Raw genomic sequence first — 20,996 nt, forward strand, 5'->3', positions numbered from 1 at the left:
ATCTTACGTAAGATTTTGCCAAGTATTTTCCATTTGTATTATGATGTAATTAATTTTTTAATTACATTAATATTGTTAAAAACTTACGTAAGAAGGGGGAGGGGGGGGGGGTCCGAAAAATCTTATGTTTCCTTACATGGGGGTAGAGGGGGTCAAAATTAGCCAAAATCGTCCTTACGTAATTAATGAATGGCCCCTTATATTATAAAAAAGAAGTTATAACTTCTTAAAGTTTTTTTATTTCTATTAAAAAATTTTTTAATTAATTTATTGTTTACAAAAATTTCTTTGTAGGTTTTACAAATTTTTCGCTTTTTTCTGGATCGAATTCATAAATAAGTGAATTGTAAATTATTTTTTTTTTATAAAAGTAGAACTTTTTTTTACGTTTGTGTATTTTGTGTGAGTGTGTATAGAAAAAATAGAAATTCATAAATACTTATAAAAATCTTATTTAACATCATTCCATTATAATTATTATTCAATTAATTAATTAAAATGAATTAATATTCGTATTTGGAAATGTAAATATTAACGGGCAAAAAAATGAAGAAAAATTTAAAATACTATAAATATATGTCCATACAGTATGTTTGTGTGTTCGACTGAAATTAATATATTATATATACCTATATAGAAAAACTATTTTTTTGTACTTGCGTAATAAATTTTTTTAATTTAATCCTTATGGATTTTTTTATTATGAGTCAAAATTAACAAAAATCATTGCTTTGATGTCAACCCAAAATAAACCAATATCTAAAATTGCTTTATTTTATTATTTTATAAATTTTGAGAGAATAAAAAAAAGAAAAGTAAAAAAATATATTAACAAAATTAGTTTAACAAATGTAAGTTAAAGATAATTTTGAAAAGATCAATTAAAATTTTCTTTCTCCCGAAGAATTATAAGAAATAGATTTCTTCTTTTTTGACAGAGCATATAAGGTAATGCATTGAAACATTTCTAAAGATGGCGACACATTGTAGTAATGAAAATCATTTTAAAATCAGGGACTTTATCTGTTGCATTTGTTAAATTCCCTAGAGCAAAAAGAATTAAAAAAAGAATTATATTAACATTTTTATTATCATTTTCAATAAAATGTTTAATTATGAATAATTTTTTCATTTTCTTACATTTAGAAATTATAAAAATTAAAAAAATAATGTTTATGTAATATGTATATTATAAACAATTCTGTACTAAAAAAAAGAAATATAATTATTATAAATGTTTTAAATATTGTATCTAATCTTCTGAATTAAACTAAACAATGGAAATATAATTTGTTTTTTACACTTGTTATATATACACATACAATCGCAATAAACAAAATTGTTTTCTTTCTTTTTTGTTTAAATGAAAAAACAAAATGAATCTCTTTTACAATTTAATTATTATATTTTTTATAAATATTTATTTTATAAAAAGTATTATTTGAATTTTATAAATAAAAACGGGTTGCTTGTTTAAATATTGCAATACAATGCAATAAATTATTATTATTACAAATGAAAAAATGAAAAAATTGTATTTTTTTTGTAATTTTAAAACAAAAAAAATTTTTTTATCAAATAAAATTCAAAAAATTTTAATTTTTTTTATTTATTTATAAACAAGGGAAATTTTGTGAAATTGGTATCACTGACTGAACAGCAGGCAACTGGTGACCAAGTTAGTGACAGTTCGATTCGGACGAGTGGTCTATTCACATCTATACTACCCAACAAAAAAAACGCGATGACGTGAAATTTTGTAAAATTTATCTCATAGAGTAGTTTTGTAGTTTCCATTAAAAAAATATATATATAAATAATTTAAAAAGTAGTAAAATTAAAAAAAATATTTAAATTATGGAAGAAATTCTTCATAATGGTAATACTGAGAAAATAACTAATGACAACATGAATACCATAAAAATGGTAAAAGAGGTGTGTTTTATGTGTATATTATTTTGTGAATATTAAAAATATATTAAAAAAAAATTGCTTTCATATATCGTGCAAGTGTAAATTAAATCGATAAAACAAACCTAATTAATTATTTGTTAGTGATGATGGACAAATATACAGTTTGTTCTATATACATATTTTGACTATAATTACAGTACATACATACTATGCATCATGTGATTCTGTTTACACATAATATAACATGTAAAATTATTATTTTTTTCTTGTCAACGTCATCATACCATAATACTGATAACATACATTTAACAACAAAAAAGACTATCAACTTTTTTTTTAAATAAACACTATGCATATATCATTGATAAAAATTATCGTTAATTATTAATAATCTTTATTTTCATTTAGTTCTATATATAAGAGAAAATATTTCTTATTACTACATAATTTCGTTTGATTTGAATAATTTTATATGAATTTTTTTTTATTTGAAAAAAATTAAATATTAATAAACATTTTTAATTAATATTTTTATGAATATTTTTGTATATTTGTAATAATTATAAAATGAAATATTTTTAATATAGTAATTTCTACAGAATAAGAGAATCATGAAACTTTCTATTTCGTTATATATATATATAGTATATATAAACCAGTTTTACAATATTCTTAAATATATGCAATCGTTGCAAAACTGGTTCTCATATAGTTTTATTGTCAAATTTTTTAATAATTAATTTAATCCATTACTTAAAAAAATGTTTTCCCTATTTTTTCTCTTTTTTAGAATTGTCTTCTCGATCATATGGAAATTTCTATTATTGAAGCCGAAAAAAGGGCAAATGGAGCGCTCAATTTAAAAGAATTTTACACTGTCTACCTCATTGAGACAAAGTGAGTTACACTTTTGAAAATTTGTTGTTCTTTCTATTTTTAATTTCCATTAGGAACAAATTTGTAAAAACAATTTTTTTTTATTATATTCTTAATATTATTTATAGGAATTTTTTTTTAACAGTAGATATTATTATTTTACTTTTGAATATGAAAATTTTTCATTGTTCGATAATTTTAATACTGAATTTTTTAATGGACACTAATGTTTATTTATTTGTTTTTTAAATAACAAATATAATAGAGTAACGGATCCGAATTTTGAAAATGCCCCAATGAAAGTGAGTTCATTGTGGCGTCGATACACTGAATTTGAATTACTACGAGCATATTTAGAAATATCCTATCCCTATGTGGTGCTGCCACCTTTACCTGAAAAGAAAGTTCTCTACGCGTGGCAAAAAGTTACCACCGATACATTTGATCCTGATTTTGTTGATCGTCGACGAGCTGGACTCGAGGTAATAAAACTACCGAAAAATTCATTTTATGTTTCTTGGTTTTATTATTCAAAAAAAGAACAAAAAAAAAATAAAAATTTTAATTCTCTTTTCTAGAATTTTCTATTGAGGGTAGCATCGCATCCAATTTTGTCATTTGACAAACATTTTATTAGTTTTCTTCAACAGAAAGACGGTTGGAGAGAAAGTGTAAAAGAAACAGGTGCGCCAAAAATAAAAAAAAAGAAAGAAATTTAATTGTTTAAAAAAAGATGAAAATAAATTATTATTTCTATAATATTTATATTTTTTTTGTAATAAATTATCTTTATTTTTTAGTTATTATTAATTACAGGTTATTTACAATTAGCAGAGACCAAATTAAAAGCGTTGAGCGTTGCTGTTAGACTAAGAAAACCTGATAAACGCTTTGAGAATATAAAAAATTATGGAATCGAATTACAGGTATCGAAATATATATATGTATATTTGTTTTTTACTCAAATTTATATAAATTTTTGTTCAATTTTTTTTTTGTTTTAGAATAACGTTTGTAATTTACTGCGAGTTCGTTCAAGATTAGCAGAAAAACAATATAGTTTATATAAATTACATGCAAATTATGGACGAGTTTTTAGCGAATGGAGTGCCATAGAAAAAGAAATGGGCGATGGATTACAGGTACTAAAATAAAAATTAGATAGAAAGATTTGATTTATTGTTAAATTATTTTTTCCGGTAATTTGAATTTACGCGCGTCCTCGATCTACTTTACCGACGGCGCATAGATTCGAAACTCACATGAGAAAAATTTCTATTGATCTCAGACATCAATAATATTATTATTATTATTGTTGATGATGATGTTGCTAAAATAATTTTTGGTACGATTTTGAGAATAATGTTTTCTTTACTGCTTCCTTAGAAATCGGGTCACTATCTGGATTCATTAGCGGCAACAATTGACACGACCCTTGAGGAGGAGGAGCTCATTGCGGATCAATTGAAAGAATGGCTTTTCAGCGCATCTGCTCTGCAACAAGTTGTACGTCGTAGAGAAGCTTTACAATTAGCGACAGATGAAACACACGATGCGTTACACGCTACTTATGATCAGAAAAATAAAGCAATCCAAGGTAAGTATACATATATAACTCGCTCTTATAAAATTGCAATAACTAATTCTAAACATGTTCAAACTGGTTTTGCAAAATTATTGTAATTAGATTATCGTATATTTAATATTGTTAGTAACTTATATACACTTTTTTTTTCTTTTTAGGAAAATCAAGTCTAATGTCACGGCTTTTTGGCTCAGTGGATACAGAGGATGTTAGGGAATTAAAAGTTGTTCAATTAGAACAAAGGATCACTCAAAATGAAGAAGCAGTGAAAAAAGCTGATGAAAATTTAATGTAATATATTTAATTTCTTTTTTCTAATTTTATTTTATTTATCCAATCATAATTCTATAAATCCTACATTATTTTCATTTAACAGATCATTTTCGAATAAAGCTTTAGAAGACATTGAAAGATTTCAACATCAAAAAGTTATAGATCTAAAGGAAACTCTATCAGCTTACTGTGTTCTACAATTTAAACTTGCTAGAAAGGTATTATTATTATTATTATTACTTTTATTTATTTATTTACACAATGTCCCGCAGTCCAGAAGGACCATAAATTATTATGCAAACATTTGGAATTTAAAATCTATTGTTTTATTGTCTGTCGGTAATGTAGATTTCCCACCGAGTCTAGAGAAATATTCTTTGATTTAAAAAAAAAAATTCTTTTTAAATTAAAGATATTTTTTTATTACATTTTTTTGTAAATTAATAAACAAATTATTTTGTTCAAGAAAAATTTAAATGGTCTTTTTTAGAGTCTACAGTCTTGGCAGCACATTAAAGAATGCCTCGAAGGAATACCGTAAACGACTGCATTAACACAAATTCTAAAAGTACAATTTTCCTAATTAACTTATTAGATCACGTCCATTTTATTGTGTCATATCTATATAAATATAAACATTATACATTCCTGCACTTGAAAATTTTGAGTGTCCAATATTGTTATTTAAGATTTTTTATAACATTATATTGAATTATATTAAATGTCCAATATAGAAAAACTATTAGATAATAATTGTATAAAATACGATTACATTTTGAATTATTTAAACACTGCGTTGTTCACTATATATATATATTTAATTCTTTATTAATATTTTATTATATATATATATATATATATATATATGTATGTAATAATTGTTAAGTATTTATAACCCAAGAGGCCAATTGTAAAATCGACAATTTTTTTTACAGAAAAAATTAATATTAAGAAAGTGGCAATAATTAGACAAACTCCAATCAATATAATTATATATGTACGTATACATATGAATATTAGAACTGAAATATTTTATCAGTTAGAAAAATTTTCTCGTATTTTATTAAATTAAATACCTCATCTCGGTATTTTAGAAAAAAAAAACAAATTTCTTTATTTTTCAAAAACAAATGTAGTTCTCATCAGAAATAAGAATATATTTCAAAAAAATAAATTATAGAGTGCAAAAAATTAAGAAAGAAAAATTATATCAAAAAAAATCTGAATTTCAAAAGAAATTTTAGAAGAAAAACTAATATTTATAGTAAATGTTAATTATAGCAAAATTTTTTTATTAAGTAATAATTTTTTTTGTAACTATACTTTACAAAACTTTGAAAACTATAAAAAATTGTTTTGCATACTAGTTTAAAACAAGTTTCAACAAGTTTGGACGAATTAAAAAATAGTTTGGAACAAGTTCAAAAAGTTTTTTTTATTGATTTTAAATTTGTTCAAAACAAATTTGAACTTTTTTAAGTACACAACGTCAAATAAGTTCAAACTGATTTTTAAAGAATTTCAAACTAGTTCTAACAGGTACACAATCGGTTTTGCACAATTTCAAACTGGTTTGAAACAAATTAGAATTGTTCTTTTTTGCAGAATTCCAAACAAATTCAAAATAGTTTTATTTGATTCTGAACTAATTTGGAACAATTCGAACTGGTTTTTTTTAAGTCGAATGTTAAACTTGTTCGAGACAAGTTCAAACTACTTTGCAAAATTTGAATCTAGTTTGATATGATTTCAAACTAAAGACATTTTTTAAAAAAACGTTTCAACTAGTTTTTTTATAGTACTGAATTAGTTTGGAATAATTTCTATGATTAATTTTCGTAAAAATCAAAATTTATTTTAAGTCAACAAAAGTTAATAAAATTATTATTAAATGTTTTTTAATTTTTCCTCTTGTTAATAGATGAATAAATATTGTTATATTACATTAATTTTTATGTACAAGAAATCACACAAGCAACGTTTTTGTTGTTAGATAGAAAAAATTATTCTAAAAAAATAAAACATTTTGAAAACTATATATTTAGCCTTTAATATTACGAAATCCTTCTATTTTTTTATGTAGAGTTTATTATGGTCAATGTAAATAAAAAAGATCAGGTAACATTTTTTGATTAAATTCTTATGTAATAATAGTATATAGTAAATATGCAAATTGAAAGTATTTAAACTTTAATAAGACTATAATCAGACTAAATTCAAGTTTTATTTCTTTTTTTGTGTATGTAATATAATTTTTTTAAAAATGTAAAAAATTGTAATCTTTTAATGGAAATTGTAATTATACATAATAATTTAATAAGAAATTTACTTTTCTTGAAATAAAATAAAAATAAATTTTTTATAAATAATTAAAAAAAATTATACTACTTTCTATAGGATTATTTTCATATTTATATATATAGTTTTATTTAACCTTCAAAAATAAGCCATTGAAAGTTTCCTACATATCTTTGAAAAAATGACTTTTATCACTAGTCTATAAATAAATTAAAATTTTGCCATGTTTTTCCAACTGTCAAAATATTGAGATAAATTTTATACCCTTTTATTAGAAAATCTGGAAATATCAATAAGGGAAATATATATTTATCTTTTCGTAAATTTAGAAACATGAATGTAAAAATATCCCAAAAATATTCTATAATAATTTAGAAAAAAAGTCAATGTTTATTTATGCTTATTAAAAATAGAAAATTATTAAACAATTGTTTTTTTCAAATTATTTATTACTATGTATGATTCGATAAAAATTATAGTTTCATATTATTTTATTAAAATGATCATTTAATTGACAATAAGAAACGTTTATAATAATTTCATTGACAACCACTTTTTTTAATAGATGTTTTTTCTTATTTTTTTTTTTTATTCAAAAGATAATACTGCAAGTTTTTGCAAAGTATTTCTATCTGTAATTAGTAATACAGCAATTTGAACTATCTTTGAAAAATTATTGGTATACATTAATAATTGATTCCTTGTTTTGCTTTTTGTCTATTAATTTTTTTACATTACAAATTAATAACCAAAGATAAAAAAGGTAATAAATGTTCTATTTTTAGTTACTTTTTAGTATATAAAATATTAATGAATAATTAATTAATGAAATTCTGATGGTTTATATATCTATATATAAATTCAAACTGATTCCACCTGATTTCGAACTAGTTTGGAACAAGTTAAAAATAGTTTTAAAAAATTTCAATATAGTACAGAACAACTTTAAACATAATGAAATTTTTAAACAATTTTCAACTGGTTTGTATAAAATTCCAAACAAGTACAAACTGGTTTTTGTAGAATTCCAAACTAGTTCCGATTTCCGAACAAGTTTGAGATAAGTTCAAACTGGTTTTTATAGAATTCTAAACTATGTAGTTTAAACAGTTTGCTATCGAATGTCAATACTAGTTTAAAATAAGTTTAAACTGGTTCAACATGATTTGGGACATGTTCAAACTGGGTTCAGAATAAACTGCCAAAAGACAATTTTATTATTACATACTTTATTGAAACACAGCCTTCAGTTAAAAGTTCAGTTTTTTCACATTAAATATGTTTGTAAAATTAATTGAATAAATAAATTAAACAACTATACACAAAAAAATGAAAATACTTATATTTCACATTATTTGATTCGTTGTTAATATAGATAGTATAATTATTAAAAACTAAATATAAAAGTCTATTAAAAAAATATTTAACATAAACTCACAATAAAAGAAACTGTTAAATTGTATACTTCTTTCATTAAAAATATATTTCTTAATTATTAAGTTACTTCATATTATAAAAGAAACATCGTCAATAATCAGTTTCATTGAATATGAGTGAAAAAGTTTTATAATTCCTTTGTATATAGTTTAGGTATTTTTTTTTAGCTTTTGAAAAGTTTTTTTTTCACTAACAATGTTCGTTGCTAATAATTTTTTTTTCAAATTGTATTTAACTGCAAATGATGTTGTTTTTAATAGCTTATGTCGTAAGATTAATTTTCTTCTCCTTTTTAAGTTAAATAAATTTTTTTAATTAAAACCAACTCTGTTTATAATGTGCTAGCTTTAATTTAAAAAAATCTTAAATATATTCATTCTAAAAATGTCAACTTAAAGTTTTTTTTCAAATTTAAAAATTACTGAGATAAATTTTTTAATTTCACTTCATATAATGAAAATTACATACAGTTAACAATTTTTTTTCAATGAATATGATTTTCTCGTTTGTTTTAATCACATATTTTATAGACCTTTTAAAAATATATTACACTATATCACACAATAATATATACTTCTAAACTAATTTATGGATCTTTGTCAGTACTTTTTAAAAAAAGGTCAACCATTTTTATTTGGTTTATTTTATTTTTTTTATTTATAATCAGTCAAATTCACTGGAAATTTGTTAAATTAAATTTTTAAATAATGTTTTATAATAAAATAATGTATTTTTCAATAATTTTAATAAAATAATTAATTCAATTATTATTTTATTTATTCCAAGTTTTTAATCGTAATTTAGATGCAATTGTCCAATTTAAAATTGGAAATTTCTACTCTATTTCGTTTAAATGTCGTTGAAGGACTTTTTTATTTCTTTTTATTTAATTATTATAATGATAATAATTTTAATTATTCTCGATTATAATAATGATAATTATTAAACTATAATAATATTATAATTATTATTTCCACAGATTTAGTTAAATTTTAGTAAAATTTTGTAAATATCGGGAAAAATCGTATTACGTTTCAAAACTAATTTTAATTAAAATGGATATGTTTAATTAACTTAATTAAATTTAATAATCTAAAGAAATTCGAGTAGCTTTGGTCAGCAGGCGGCCTCGGTAACTTTTGACTTTGGGTCAAGAGTATAATTAAACTGTTAATCAAAAATTATGAATATTAAAAAAAATCATATTTCTTCAAATATTAACTTATATGATTATAAATTTTCATTATTCGATATATTTGCATTGATGAATTTTCTCTTCTTTTTTTATCAAAAAATAAACATTTTTTTACGATTAAATTGACAAACTTTTAAATTTCAGTGCAAAAATTTAATTTTTTATGCCACATACAAGAGGATTCGAACCCTTGTCCATTGCTTGAGATACCATCGACTTTTCCCCTAATCGAATTACTAGATACAAAAATTATTCAACAAAGTTCTTTTTCTTGATAATAATAATAATAATTATTATTATTATATTATTAATTCTTAGTCTATTCTTTTCAAATTTCATGCTAAAAATGTTAATAAATAAAATAAAATGTTTCCTTCAAATATAAATTTGTCAATATAAAAATAATTTTATTCCAGCAATGAAAAAAAAAAAAAAATTATCAACCTCAATTTCAATGATGTGCATTATTGACTAAAATATTTTTTAGTTTTTATTACTAAAATATTGTTTTCTATTCGAACTATATATCTATATGATAATTAATTATAATTATTGTATAATTATGCGCAATTATAAGTAGACTTTATTTTTACACTAGTCGAAGATTGTTTTCGTTTTCGTTAACTGTTCTTAAATTCACGGAAAATTCATTAAGTGGATTACTTTCGAGAACAATATTGTCTCCTATTGCATTTTGTCCATAAGCTAATCGTCGTTGAACACGAAATGATTTAAAGCCCGGCAACCAATCCAATAGTTTCCACCATTTTTTCGTTGAATCACGAGGCGACACTTTGACAGTTGTTGTAGATGATTTTATTTTTATGGGAAAATGTTCTTCTTTGGTAAATTGCATTTTTTCGCGAACCATAATATTTTCTTGCCATCTTTGATTGTCGTGATTTTTACACGTTTCACTGTTTACAGAAGTGTGTAATAAATTTAATGTTTGATCGGCTGGACACGATTGACTTGTACCAATTTCCAAATTAATTGTATCCTTTGCTTGTTTTTTTAATGACAATAATTGTTCACCGGTTGATGATTCTTTTCCACTACGACCCGAAAATGAGGAAATTCTTCGAAGACTTTCTTCACGTACTGAATTTCCTGAGTATTCTGTACTTTCCTGTAAGAGTATAATTTGAGAAATTGTGTTTTTTTCTTTTCTTCATTATATTTGATTACATTTTTAAAATGTTATCAAATTTTCAGTTAAATGAAATTTTTCTTTTGTGCGTGTAGCAAATTTTTCAGCAAAATTTATTTTTATTAATTCAAAATTTGGTGCGCGCGTGCGCCTCGGTCTACTTTACCGACGGCACATAGATTAGAAACTCACTAGAAAAAATTACTAGGCACACGGAGAGAAAAAATAAGCGTTTGTAGCATGAAAGTTTTATCTTTAAACGCATGGGACATCTGCATACTACGATTGCACGAAGTTATGCTTTTTCGGTATAGTTTTATGCAACTGTAGTATAAGGCCACGCCTCTTAAGCTGGAACGTCCATTCAAAATTAACATAGAGGGCTCCTATACTACAAACCCTTGATTTATCTCTCCGTGCAGGCAAATTAAAATTTAATTACATTCAAAACATAAAAAAAAAAAATTTTTATCACAGTACGTCAAATTTTTACCTGTACAACTCCCGCAGTGCCTGTTGTACCAATAATTTTTGAACCAAAAGTACCAGGAGTCTTTTGTTGTGAGCGTGATAAACTTGAATAAGAGCGTTGCTCCCTTTGAACAGCAAAACGTCGAAATTTACAACCCTTCGCCAATGTTTCCTGTGAAATGATATTTATAAATAAATTTTTCACTTCTACATGACGAATAAGTTAATAATTAATAAATTATTAATAAAAATTGTTATATAATTCTGAAACAGTCGAGATAAGTTTGAATTAGTTTTACAAACTAGTCCCAAACAAGTTCAAATTGGTTTACTAAGATCGCAACTAGTTCAGGACAAGTTTAAACTGGTTTTACTTACTTTCAAACTAGTTTTTAAAAGTTCAAATTTTTTTTAACTATTATTGAAACCAGTTGGACAAGTTTGGAGCATATTTTAAAAATATATTGAAAGTTATGTATTAATTAGTAATGAACTCTTTTAAAACAATTATTATATATTAAATTTGAATGTTTTTACATTGATTTTCCGCTTTAACGAGGAAACAATAAAAATTTCCTTTTGTTCGAGATTGCAAAAAGAAAAAAAAAGAAATGAAAGAATTTCTTTTTATAAAGATATAATACGTTTATATTGTTTTCTGTTTTTGTTTCGTTTTCCAACGACGCAAAAGAGAAAACTTGGTCTCTCTAGCTAAAACTCGTTGAACATTTTTTTCCCCTTTTTCCTTATCGAAGTAAGTGAGTTTCTACTCAATTATATTCAATTTATATTTAATCGATTGATTTTAGGACTTGGAGACGCATCTTATTCTATGTGTCCATATCAAAATTGCGTAATAATGTACTTTCATGTTTGTTTCGATAAAAAATAAAATAAATATGATAAATGAAAAAAAGTTACGAAAATAATAAGAAAATGATTTTCTATTTTTAAATGGCCAATTATATTTCATATCTTGAAAATAGAATTTCATAAAATGATGATACTCAACTTGAAGGAAAGAAAATATACTTAAGAATCTGACAGAAGAAATTGTACTTATCAAAAATATATACAAGACGTTTTTTCTTTTTGTTGTAAATTTATTATTACCATAAATGCTTCTCGAAATTTGTGTGACATTATGTTGTACAGAATTGGGTTGATGGTTGTTGATACGTAGTAGAGAACACCCGACAGATAAGTGAAAAGAAGGTAGAGAAATTCCTCCATCGGTCCTTTAGAACTCACATGATCCTCCGAGTTTGTTCCATAAATTGCAATTAACCTCTGAACGTGAAATGGCGCCCAACAAATGAAAAATGCAACAACCACCGCCACTGTAATTAAATATTTATTATTGTTAATTAGAATAATAATAATAATAATAATAATAATTCGAAATTGGAATGTAATAATTAATAATTATACACATTTATTTTTTACTAGAGAGTAAAACAGATATTTTTAATCTAAAATGGTCCTTTATAACTCTAGGGACTAAAATAGACATTTTTTTAACTCATTATTTATATATATATATATATCCATTTTTTTAACTCAAAAGGGAGAAAAATTGTGAATTTTAACCCTAGAGAGTAAATTAATTAAAAGTCAATATAATAAAATCTTAAATTACTTTTAAAACAATTTAAAAAAAAAAAATTACAAGAAAATTTTATCGCGTTTAACATTGTTTTTTTTATTCTTTCATTACATTTCTCGAATTCATCCGCTGAAATTTATTATTTGAATTTATTTAAATTAGGCAATTAGTAAGCGCCTGGTGAACAAAAAACTTTCATCTCCATCGTTTCTATATTTCAAAAGTAGCATGTAAATTCGACCATTAAAATGAACTGATGAAAGTAAATCCCTTGTGCGGTAAGAATAGAGTTTAAAAAAATATTTACTATATATAATAGTATCATTTTTGAAAATTATCAAATTTTTATTTTGTTATTTTTAATTTAAAAAAGTTAAAGAAAATTTTCCTCTTATTTTTTGTTCATAAACTATTCCTTGATTACTAATTTGAGATTAAAAATAATTTACTTATTGTCAATTAATTTAACTCGTTAGAATATAATTTAAATAATAATTTATATTGATACTAATAAAAAATGATTTTATTTTTTAATTTTATAATTCGCTATATTTTCAATTGAAATTTGAATATTTTGAACTTTTTCAAGCACTGTTTAATAAATAATATTTTTTTATTAAAACTGTCGTAAAAAATCACCAGGAATAAAAATAATATTGATGATTATCCATCATAAAAACCACCCTGTTTTGCGCATCGGATAAGAAATACGTGCTCAGTTTTATTGATGTATGAAACATTTCGTGAGTAATACATTTTTTTAAACCTTCAAATTTCTCAAATATATGCTTTTTTTATTGTAAAAATTTGAAAAAAAAATTTTCAATCATAAAAATTTATTTTTCTTAGAGAAAATATGTCAAAAATATATTCCGAAATATTTCCAGACAAATTCGAATTCGTTTCACATGATTTCAAACTGGTTCAAGAATGGTTTGTACTGTTTTTTGAAGAATTCTTAATTGCTTTCGAACAAGTTCAAACTACTTTTGGATAAGTTCGAACCAATTTTTATTGGATTCGTAACTAGTTTCGAACTAGTTTATAATATTATTTTAAATTAATTTTGAACAAGTTCAAAGTAGTTTTACAAAAAATCTAACTGGTTCTGGAAAAGTTTTAAAGAATTTTCATATAGAATTCCAAACTAGTTTCAAACAAGTTTGAACTGGTTTTACATGATACTGAGTAGTTAGTGACAAATTTATAAGAGAGTTTTTTTAAAAATAAAATTCTAAACTACTTTCGGACATGTTAAGTTAGGTTAAGTTTAATTATATTCAAATTTATAAAATTGTTTTCTCTAGCAGAAGTAATTTATCCTGACTCTGATGATAATTTTCAATTGATTAATTATTATTTTCCATTTGACGTCAAATTAAACGTTTTATTCGGAAAATCTCGGTCACGGAATTATTTTCGTTTCTTTTGTTTACTAATAATATTAACCTATACGTGGCATTGTTACGTCGACTAAAATGTTAATTACTGGGGAAAAGTTCTGAATATACAATATAAACGGAATTTTATAAATTAATTCGTTTATGAAAAAAAAAAAATTTCCATTTTTCTTTATAACAGAGAACTTTATAAATTAATTTTTTGTTTTTTTTAACAATTTTTTTTTGTATTTATGAAGATTATATTTGATTTAATTTTTTTTTCTTCGTATTATATTACAATCATTCCATTTAACTTAATTTTCATTTAAGGTATATACTTTGACAGTTGAATTATTTATATGTCATCTTTTTCGTATTTTCATTATCATTTTAAATACTTTTTTTTTTAGGCTATAAGCATTTGATTTATATTTCATTCATTGTTTATTACTACCTATTTATTTTGATTCATTTAATTTATTTTCATTTTTCGTATTTTTGCTGACTTTATTATTTTATCACATTATATACATATAATTTTTTTTATTTATTCTTTGTAATATTTTGTTCAGATTTATTAAAAATGGCGAGAAGATTTTGTGGATTTTATTTTGCTAATTAACTAGCTTGAATTGAGTCGTCACCGTAAAAAAAAAGATATAAAATATGACATTTTCTTAGTCTAATTAAGTAAACTGAACCCCGTTTCCTTCCAAGTTGTCGCGTAATATGAGAAAAATATTCGACTCAACAGAAAGTAACTTATATCGATAATGTGAAAATAAAAAAAGAAAATAATTATTTAGTTCAATAAATTAAGAATTAAAATTTCTTTTTAAATAAGAAACATTCACATTATATTATAAAATATATTTAATTAAATATACTGAATTAAAAATAAATAATTGCAAAATTATTTAAAGTAAACAAATAATGAATATAATGAATAAACATGAATAAATTGACTATATTGTCATGTAATATGTTAATTAAACTGGATCATAATAATTTTTAATTCAATTATATATAAGTTCGATGTGTACAACTATTGTAACTAGATGTATAATAATAATAAATATTAATTGAAATCCATGTTGCCCAGTGTAATTAACCTTTTATCATTTTTCAAAATCTTTGACAATTTTTTTTTCGTCAAATTATATTCAAAAGAATGAAGAACGACAATAAAAAAAAGAGAAACACGTCTGGCAATGATGTGCATCATTGAAAAATCATTTTTCTACAAATCGTTAATCACGTGTTTGATACGCGATTTAATAAAAAAAAAGTATTTTAAAATTATAATCGACAATATATGAGGAAAACTTTATTTAGAATATTGAAAAAGGAATTTTTAATTTTATTAGTTTTTATAATTAAAGCTAATTTAATTGGTTTAGAAATTAATTAATTTTTTACAATTTAATCATATATATTAAGGCAGTTGTACAATTATTATTTAGTTATAAAATTTAAATGAAAATATAAATATAGCTGAAATGTAAATAAAATTTTTATAACGGTAATTATGTGAAAGTAAAAAATAAAAGAACCACCGAAGTACTTTTCATTAAAATGTTTGGAGAATGAACTTAATTAGATTGAGATCTTAAAGAAGAAGCAAAAAAAATGTGGGATTTATTGCGCCTTTTTATTCACTTTTACAATAATTATAAAAATGTTCTTCTAATTATATTTAATATTTAATTACTGCTTTGAATCACATAATTTCCAACAAATTCAAACAAGTTTTACATAATTTCGAACTAGTTTGAAATACGTTCAGACATGTTTCATCTAGTTTGAGGTAGTTCCCAACTAGTTTGTAATATTTTATTTTTAGCTAGTTTTGTGCTATTTAGATCTAGTTTCGAACAAATTGTAACTAGTTCAAACTAGTTTTATACAATTATAAACTAGTTTGGCTCATTTTTCAAACAAGTTTAAACTAGTTTTTATGCAACATTCCTTTAGAATTATTCCAAACAAAAACGTTGTTATACAATAATTCCGAACTATAGTTTGAAACATGTTCTTATGTTTTATCTTAAATTAAGATAATTCCTAACTATAGTTTAGGAAAGTTTTAAATAAATTTAAGATACTTTTATGAAATTTTAAACAAGTTGGCACAATTTTTAACTTTGGTTTATATATTATTTAAACTGCTTTTAGTTTAAATTTAATTAAGTTAAAATTTGTTTTATTTTATGTTTACAAACTAGTATGGTTTAATGTTTTAATCAAGTTTTAAATTACTTTTAAACAATTTCAAACTAAATAAAAATTAAATTTATGAATATATCTTCTTTGTATATTCTATTAAATTGTACACATCATTTTTCAGTAATTTTTTTTATTTCTTTGAATAAAAAAATATTAAACAAACCAAAAAAAATTTCACCCTTCAAAAAAAGAAAAAAGAATTATGCCACATGGATAATTCACTTGAAAGTCTTGTTCATAAAATAAAAAAAAAAAATAATAATAATGACGCCTGGGGATACATCAGTGGAGTTAAAGTAAAACTTATGGATATTAAAACAGATGAAAAATCTGTCAGAAATATGCTTACAATGGGTGCAAAAGAATTAAAACACATTAAATTAAAAAAATTTATTTTTCAACAACAATTTTAAAAAATTTAATTAATAGACAAGTTAATAATAATAAAATAAAAATAGTAGTGCGTAAAAGTATTTTTTTTTACTTTTTTTAAAGTAATTGTTTCTAAAATATTTTAAATTGTTTGTATATAAAAAAAGTGTAAAATGTTCAAAATATTGATGGAAAATAGGTGTTTGCTTCCATTGTTTGAAGAAGATTAATGAGAGCTTTAAACGTGTTTCTATATAGTCATATCGTGCATCTAGCGTGAAAATTACGTAAAATGCGAATCAATATTCGCGACGTTGACATAAAACTTGAAAATTTATTCCTACTTTTCATATCGACAAGTCGAAAATGATTTCTCTGTTTTCGCATTTCTTTATAGAAAGAGAGAGATGCGATGAATAAAAGAAGTGCTTTTACATTATATTACTCGAAATTCGCAAATGATAAACTTATTCCCACATTTCAAATTTTTAATTTATATAAACGATGTATATTTAATTTCCCTCTTGTAAAAATATTTGGAAAAAAAATTTCCAAATTAATTAAATGAATTCACTAATTAATTATCATTTGAATAGTTTTATGTTGAAAGAATCCACTTAATTGAGAAAATTTTCATTGTTCACTCATGAATTTATTTTTAAAATATTTTAAAATTATATTATACTTTTACAATTTCAATCTATAATAATAATTACTTAATTAGGGTGTACATATATTATAACGAGTTACTAATTGAATTTCATACCAGAAACATGAGACAATTAATGGAATTTCTGTTATTTTCAGAGCTTTGAAATTCCAATCCTAGGAACAATTTTTCATTTCACCTTTAAATGTTAAAAGGAGTTAAATTTTCGGAATTTTGTACAAAAACTAAAGTATGCATTACATTGAAGAAATTTTCTCATGTAAAATATTTTTTGCATTCCCAAATATTATTTTTTTCAATAATTTTTTTTAACTGTGATTATAAAATCATAAAAATGTGATATTAATTATTTTAATAATGTATACTATAAATTAATTAAAAATATTAAATAAAAATTTATAAATTTACTTCTACATTCAATAAATATATTAATTAACAATTGGGTAGAATTAAAATAAATAGAATATATTATATTAATTTAATAATTAATAAGTTTTTAAATAGTATTAATTAATTAAAAAAAATACTTTTTGTTTATTATTATCCGAATTGGTCGCTTTTTCACAATATTGAATTCTAAGAATAATCATCAATTTCCTATAATTTGTTACAATAAAGTGTCCTTGGGGTGAAATAATCATTGTACGAACTCAATAGCTAATCAAAAAGAAATTTAATGAATAAATTTATATCAATATATACTGATCAAAGAGTAATTTTTCTCCTTAAAAAAAAAAAGAATTCAACATCTACTTTAATGTCATCTATTATGGTTTCAAAATAATTAATTTGAAATTGCAAAAAAGATTAATTATTCTAATTATTAAACAAATTTAATGTTTACAAAATATTGTTTTAATTTTCAAAAAATAGGAATAATAAAATTACATTCATTCTTGAATAAGAATAAAAATGGTAATACTTCAAAAAAAAAAAAAAAAAAAAAAAAAGAAACACAAAAAATGTAATTAAAATATGTTTCTCGATCTAAATTACGAAACGTGAATTATTAATACTATTATTATTATTATTAGCGATTTATTCATTTCATGCCGTTTGATTCAATACAGAATCAATTAATAATTCCCTTCTTGGAAAATTAGCTTCCAATTAAGTAATCAATTAAAGTTCTCTTTGTGTTAATTTTCTTGTAATTAATTAGAAAGCTTCTGTGGTGGAAACAAAAAAACAACATAAAGATTTGTTTGACTTTTCATATAATTAAATAATTAGTGGCTAATAATTGTCTTTGTCAAAATATTATTTTACATTATTACACTTACAACATTAGGGAAAAAGTTTTAAAAAAATCTTCATCTTTCTTTAAACGATTTGGTTTTCAACATTAAAAGAATTTTATGTCGAGACATGTATGTATATAATGGATGGCGCCAAGACTCACATTTCACGGACTAATTCACTTCAATAAAAATTATTTACAGAGTTTCACTGTTATCTATTTCAAATAGAAGAATTTTTATTTCTTTTCATATTTTATACTATATTTATTTATTTTATTAAAATAAATTGAACAATTTGTTTAATCTTAAAATAGGTAATAATAAAAAATTGAAACGAAATCAATTTTAAAAGTTTCAACAAGCTTTGGACAATTTCAAACAATTTTAAAAACTAGTTTAGAGGACAGTTTTAAACAAGTTAAAATTGTTTTAAGACGATTTGAAACTTTTACATTTACCTATTTAGGTAATAATATTAAGAATAATTTAAGTATCTATAAAAAATTAATCTTTATAAATTTAATTTCTCTTAACTAGGAGATGAACGGAAAAAAATTGCTTTGTTAGGTATATTGGAATTTCAGATGCGTATATAATAAAATCATATCAAATATCGTTATGAAGCTTTAAAAATTAAACCGCCCACAGATACAGTGACACAAGGCATGACTGCAAAAGTAATTTATTTCATCTCGATAACATGAATATTTGCAAGAAAATTGTGAGATTTTTATTTAAAGAAAAACAAGAATATTCGAAACTTTTATTCTATTTTTTATTAGTTTAATTATTATTAATAAATTTTGAAAAAATAATAATAAAGAAAATAAAAAAAATCTAAAAAATTGTCAATATAAAAAATTCTTGTTAATAAAGTAAAAATTTATCGTCTATATTAAAAAGTATATAAATTCTTGTATGTAAACAATTTTTCTTTTCTATTTATGATAAAAATAAAATAAAATTTTTCAATAAACTATATATCGATTTTATAATAAATATTTGATAAAGCGCAGAGTAAATGAATTTAATTTTTAAACATGACGTGTATAATATGAAAGTCAACAAAAATTAAATTAAAAAATAAATAAATAAATAACAAAAAAACATCAAAAAGAAAGAGATTGAAAATTTAATTTACTGATGAATAAAAAATATTTATTATTTTTATTAAATAAAAATACTTTAAATATCTTTATTCTCTCGCTTTTTGTACAGAGGCGATTGTAAAACAAAAAAAATTAGAATTTTATATCGTTTTGTGAGTTATGATTTCTAAAAATACATTTCTAAGGGTGGCTCGTAGCTTATCCGCGGCTCTTGTTAAACGTTTTTGTATGTTAAAACTTTTATGTAGTCCCAAGTTTATAATATATAAATATGGATTTATGTCTTCATTCGTATAACAAAAGTTTATTATTATTCGATTAAAAAATAAAATTAAAAAATAAATTCCTACTTAAATTGCGAATTTCCTTATTATTGTATTATTTGCAAAAATATTTTGTCAGGAAAAATGCGTTTACATTGAAATTCTGTCATTGAATAATAAGAGAAATACTCTCATATATTTTCTCGTCAACATCGATGAAAATCATAATTTTAAATATAAAATTCAAAATAAATTTTCAATTATTTAAAAACAAATATGATAATTAGTTTAAACAAAAACCATTGAAAATCTTAAAATTTTTTGATAATATCGATTTATATTGCGATCTATCAATTAATTTTACGATATATCGATTTACAGTAGTTCGATATATCAATTAATCATCGAATTACAGTCTGAAATATGTTAATTTAATTTCATAAAAACAATTCAATAATTTTTTCTTTAATGCTTATAAAACTCTACCTATTTTTAAAGAAATAATTTCATTGTAAATTCTTGCATGCGAGTACTTCGCTATATATATATTTTTTTTTGTGGTCAAGAATCTACCGAAAAATTTCCATTCTTAAAAAATCGCGAGTTCAAAGTTCAAGGTTTTTAGTTGTAAAAAGAAGAAATTCATTGTTTTTTGTAAACAATTATGCAAAAAGAAACATTTTCAAAATTGAAAAATTTTTTCAGAACCCGTGTGGAAAATTGGCAATGGCCCCGTGAGGGGCACTCGTGGATTGCCCTCGTGCCGCATGGAAACCATAGGGGCAATCCACGCGGAGCCCTCAAAGGCGTGACATGCTTTCCCTCATGTGTACCCTCATGGAAAATTTATTATATTTTATTTATAAATTTATATTATAAAAGTTAATTAATAATAAATAAGCTTAAGTTATGAATAAATAACATATTT

At 22.6% G+C, this 20,996-nt stretch overlaps 2 protein-coding genes across 2 annotated transcripts in view; one reads left to right on the forward strand and one right to left on the reverse strand.

The window, feature by feature from the left end:
• Positions 1–1,676: 1,676 nt before the first annotated feature.
• Positions 1,677–5,416, forward strand: LOC127280581 (sorting nexin-4-like). Its single transcript, XM_051303657.1, has 10 exons — positions 1,677–1,935; positions 2,705–2,811; positions 3,056–3,272; positions 3,369–3,474; positions 3,607–3,716; positions 3,795–3,932; positions 4,177–4,387; positions 4,534–4,666; positions 4,752–4,866; positions 5,139–5,416. The coding sequence occupies exons 1-10, from the start codon at positions 1,858–1,860 to the stop codon at positions 5,187–5,189; spliced, it is 1,266 nt and encodes a 421-aa protein (XP_051159614.1). The 5' UTR covers positions 1,677–1,857; the 3' UTR covers positions 5,190–5,416.
• Positions 5,417–9,201: 3,785 nt separating this feature from the next.
• The window catches only part of LOC127280583 (pyrokinin-1 receptor-like), a 29,021-nt gene continuing 17,226 nt past the window's right edge, over positions 9,202–20,996 (reverse strand). Inside the window, exons 2-4 of the mRNA XM_051303662.1 lie at positions 12,313–12,539; positions 11,222–11,371; positions 9,202–10,707 (exon numbers count right to left, since the gene is read on the reverse strand). Of these exons, the coding sequence (XP_051159619.1) occupies positions 10,168–10,707; positions 11,222–11,371; positions 12,313–12,539 (917 nt within the window). The 3' untranslated portion in view covers positions 9,202–10,167. The remainder of the gene's footprint in view (positions 10,708–11,221; positions 11,372–12,312; positions 12,540–20,996) is intronic.

Source organism: Leptopilina boulardi, unplaced genomic scaffold, assembly GCF_019393585.1.
Source record: "Leptopilina boulardi isolate dan_hultmark-lab unplaced genomic scaffold, ZJU_Lbou_2.1 LbouV2_248, whole genome shotgun sequence".
Lineage (NCBI taxonomy): Eukaryota > Metazoa > Arthropoda > Insecta > Hymenoptera > Figitidae > Leptopilina > Leptopilina boulardi.

Coding starts and splice junctions, on each gene's coding strand:
- LOC127280581 (XM_051303657.1), top strand. CDS start 1,858: ATGGAAGAAATTCTTCATAATGGTAATACTGAGAAAATAACTAATGAC. Junction 3,933..4,176: donor AAATGGGCGATGGATTACAG/GTACTAAAATAA, acceptor CTGCTTCCTTAG/AAATCGGGTCACTATCTGGA. Junction 4,388..4,533: donor GAAAAATAAAGCAATCCAAG/GTAAGTATACAT, acceptor TTTTCTTTTTAG/GAAAATCAAGTCTAATGTCA.